At 48.0% G+C, this 3658-nt stretch overlaps 1 protein-coding gene across 2 annotated transcripts; it reads right to left on the bottom strand.

Moving 5' to 3' along the window:
- Nucleotides 1-1675: 1675 nt before the first annotated feature.
- On the bottom strand, nucleotides 1676-3247 carry BEX3 (brain expressed X-linked 3). 2 transcript variants are annotated; one of them, XM_045471466.1, is made up of 3 exons: nucleotides 3106-3247; nucleotides 2634-2718; nucleotides 1676-2231 (listed from the first exon to the last, which is right to left on the bottom strand). In XM_045471466.1, exon 3 carries the CDS (start codon nucleotides 2217-2219, stop codon nucleotides 1911-1913), a length of 309 nt encoding a protein of 102 aa, XP_045327422.1. In that variant the 5' UTR covers nucleotides 2220-2231; nucleotides 2634-2718; nucleotides 3106-3247; the 3' UTR covers nucleotides 1676-1910. The 2 variants fall into 2 exon arrangements, with proteins under 2 accessions (XP_045327422.1, XP_045327421.1); XM_045471465.1 differs by having other exon boundaries at nucleotides 1676-2273; nucleotides 3106-3246.
- Nucleotides 3248-3658: the final 411 nt, after the last annotated feature.

Raw genomic sequence — 3658 nt, 5'->3', positions numbered from 1 at the left:
GTATTATCAAATAAGCAAGGTAATTGAGATGATACTGTAAAATGGTGTAATTACCATTATGCCTATGTTGTCATAACTCAGATGCATCAGAATCACCTCAGGAACTGTCACAACAGTAGTTCCTGATCAGGTGATTCAAGAGAAGATAAGGGGAAGGGGGTTAAAAGTGGGAAGAGTATACAAGTGTCATCATTTTTAACATTTTCCCTAGGTAATTATGATGCAAATAAGGGATCTGTGTTTACATAAGCACTGATACATTCCAGGTCTAAAAAAAAAATTAGATTTTGGGTTAGAGACTCGCCATGTTCCTTTGGAAATTAAAATACTTTCCAAATAAACAGTGACTTGCCTTAGGACATTTAATTAAGGACAGGAACAATATTAAGCTGGGTTCGTAACTCCATTATAGTTAATTAACCAATGAAAATGATTACTAATTGAATATCTACTATGTCAGGCACTACACTAGAAACTAAGCTCCAAGATGATAAAGACAAAATTAGTCACAAGAAGGGCATACACTCACGTAAAAATTATGCCAAATATTTAATATAGTTTTTAAGAATTTACAAAGCAATTTCATTTTTCCAGGGTGGAAGGGATATAAACGGAAGTGTGTTTTAGGTTTAAAATGTGTCCCCCTAATGTGATTTAGAGGTTTTCCGGGTAAGTCTGTTCAACTGGTTGAGTTGGCCTTCCCAGGCTCTCTTTTGAGAAAATCCCTACGAAGGGTAGAAACACAGGCAAAACAAAGCTTTTGATCTGTTTTGGAGGTTTGAAGCAGTGCAATTCTGGACACACTGTGGTGAGACATCTAGATATGTCTCCTGAGGTAGGCCCTAGTTTATTCATGTCTGAGTCCTTGGAAGAAGATCATGAAAATAATACCAAAAAGGGCTATTTTGTTAAGAACCAACAAAAGACCATGAACCATTGAATCGTACTCACTTGGATAAATATAACTTTAAAGTGGGGAGAAAGACATTCTTCAGACTTTTATAGGAGTCAAGAGGGCAGGGATTAGCAGCACACTGGGGACTGGAGAGAAATCAGTGGGATTCTGTTACCTTGAGGACACACATCAGCAACAGAAACAGAATCAGGACCCAGCAGGAAGGAAAGTATACCCAACAGGAATGGCAGTGATCAAGGGAGCAGTATTGCAAATATCAGAGGAATGACAAGGTGGAAGCCACCTATTTTTGCCCTCTGGACTTGTGAGCATAGGTGAACACTCCCTTTAGTCCTTCCCAAGTACCAGATCGAGTTCCATAGGAGCAGCCCAAGTTTCACACCTCATCTATTCCACTCAAAAGCCCTGTAAGCCAAGCATTATTCCCCATTCCACAGAAGAGAAAACTGACTCTTTAAAGGAATACATCTGTAATAAAGAGAGGCTTTATACTTCCAGGTAAAACCGGAAAATACTTAAGAGTTTACTTTAAGGTTTGTTGAACCAGTATTACATACCTGTACTACATTCAGACTCATTGAAAAACTGTTTTCACTTCTAAAACTCCAGGTAATAAAAGGAAAAAAGTCACATATTACCCAACTACAGAGAAATGTGACCCAATTAACACCATGGGACATCTGATTTCTGTTTTTTTGTATGGGGGGGTCATATAATATATACATATGCTTTTAAATGAGACAATAATGAATGTATAGATTGCTTTTTAATTGCTTTATTACTTTATACTTTTCCATGCAAATGCGTGACTCTACTGTTGACAGAAACTTAGACTGGGTGCCAAGGCAATTTCCAATTGGAATCTGGTAACACAGAACCCACCTGACACATTACGTAAGGTTCACAGCAAACGGATCAGTAAAGGTGTTATCAGGAAAATGCAAGAAGAAAACAGTGTGAATCACAGTATTAATCTCATGGAAAATGGCAGGAGTCAAGGCATAAGGCAAAATTCATCATGATGGTCATGGTGATTAGAGAGCTCCCCCATCAGGATACGCAGACAATTCCTCAACTGCAGCTCCCTAAGTTTTCTCCTGATTTCTCTCATCTCCTCCATGAACATTTCCATATCATCTCCATCTCCACCCATCCCATCATTGACCTGCCTATTGGGTATGGCCCATCGAAAATTAGGAGCAAGTCGGCGAGCCTGTCCCCGTCTATTATTTCCTGCAGGTTGGTGGCCTTCGCCCCCTCCCAAAGGGCGGTCTTCCTCTCCATTCTGCATGGGCTGCTCCATTTCTTGGTTTTCCTGGTGGATATTTGCCATGAGATTTTTTTCCTGGTTGTTTTTCTTTGAACACAAGTAAAACAAAGGCAAGGAGAGAGACTGAATGCTTGGTGTACTGACCAGCAGGATTCAGAGCTCTGATAGCAAAGGTGTTTTTTGTTTTGTTTTGGTTTTGTTTTTGTTAATTTCCCCCACCTTAGGAGCTTCAGACGTCCTCTAGGGGGCCTCCAATTCGAGCCTCTCCCTCCAGCTCTCTCCTTTCTCCCTCCCTCCCCTAAAGCCCACCATTTTTCCTTTCCCAGGATTCTTTCCCCGAGCTCCGCAGGCACCGAAATGGAGGACAGGGGACAGGGATGGGGGAATTGGGAGGGGATCTCAAACTGGGCTCTGCACCCGCCCCCCACGCTGTCCCCCCGCACCGACCTGGGCCTATCCTTGCAGTCTCCTCTTTCACCCGATTCTCGCCGTGCGTGCGCCGCCGCGACACTTGACACCTAGACCCTCAGACCTGCAGAGGGCCGGGGTGGAGGGATCCTGGACTGTGGCGAAGCATTTGGCGCGACCAGCCACCACCTGGTCCCTTCAGGGTCCCGGACCGCCTGGCCACCCCCCATCCGCATCTCCAGCCCCAACCCCTAGCCTCCCCCAGCCCGCCTCAGAGGTTCACCATTTTCCTGTACGAACTCGGAGGTGATTTCCCATCACTCTTAGTGGCTTGGCTGCCCTCCCGGCCGCTCCAGCACCCCCACCCCAGGGGGCCACTACTGATGTTCCCAAGAATGCTGGGTGTGGAGAAACCTGGCCGGGACCCGCTGCGGTGATCCTTTACGCCTCCCTGAGGGGTAGGCCTGCTGTTGTCGCCCTGGCGTTAGCGCGCGGGCCCTGGAGCCCTCACCTGCTCCGCTTTCCTTGGGCCCAGTGCCAGCCAGTCCGGCGCAGGGCAGCGGGGAGCTGGTACCCAGGTGGGAGTGACGACTGCACCGAAGTCTGCGTCGCTCTGCAGCTCCAGGTCACGTGAGGGCCCCGCGTCACCTAGGAGCTACCCCCCCCCCCCCAACTCCGGCGGCTAGTGCGGCGGGAGTGCCCGCCCCCACCCCTCGCCGAGTGCACACGCACACGCAATCCGCTCCTTCTGCTTCTGCGCAGAGCCCCAGCGCGCACCTTCCTGTCGCTCAGCTTGGTCCTCTCCAATCTGAAGACCCACTAGTGCCTCATCTTCCAGCGGTTGGAGTCAACCATTCTCAGGTTACCCTGGCGGGTCTGCAACACTCTCGCCCTTCCCACTCCCGACTTGGCCAGGGTTTATGCCCTTTTGGCCTGTTCCCTTCCCCTCACTGACCACGCCCCCACTTCCCCCACCTGCATCTCAGCAGTTGCAACTCCACTGGGGGCCATCGCGCCCCCTGAATTCACACCTTTCCAGGAAATTTAGAAAGTGGGCTGGGGTG

This window comes from Leopardus geoffroyi, chromosome X, assembly GCF_018350155.1.
Source record: "Leopardus geoffroyi isolate Oge1 chromosome X, O.geoffroyi_Oge1_pat1.0, whole genome shotgun sequence".
Taxonomy (NCBI): Eukaryota; Metazoa; Chordata; class Mammalia; order Carnivora; family Felidae; genus Leopardus; species Leopardus geoffroyi.
The sequence above is the reverse complement of the archived record's forward strand: the minus strand, read 5'-3'. Positions and strand labels throughout refer to the sequence as shown.

Excerpts from the sequence above, each read along its gene's own strand:
- BEX3 (XM_045471465.1), bottom strand. The coding sequence starts at position 2,249 with ATGGCAAATATCCACCAGGAAAACCAAGAAATGGAGCAGCCCATGCAG.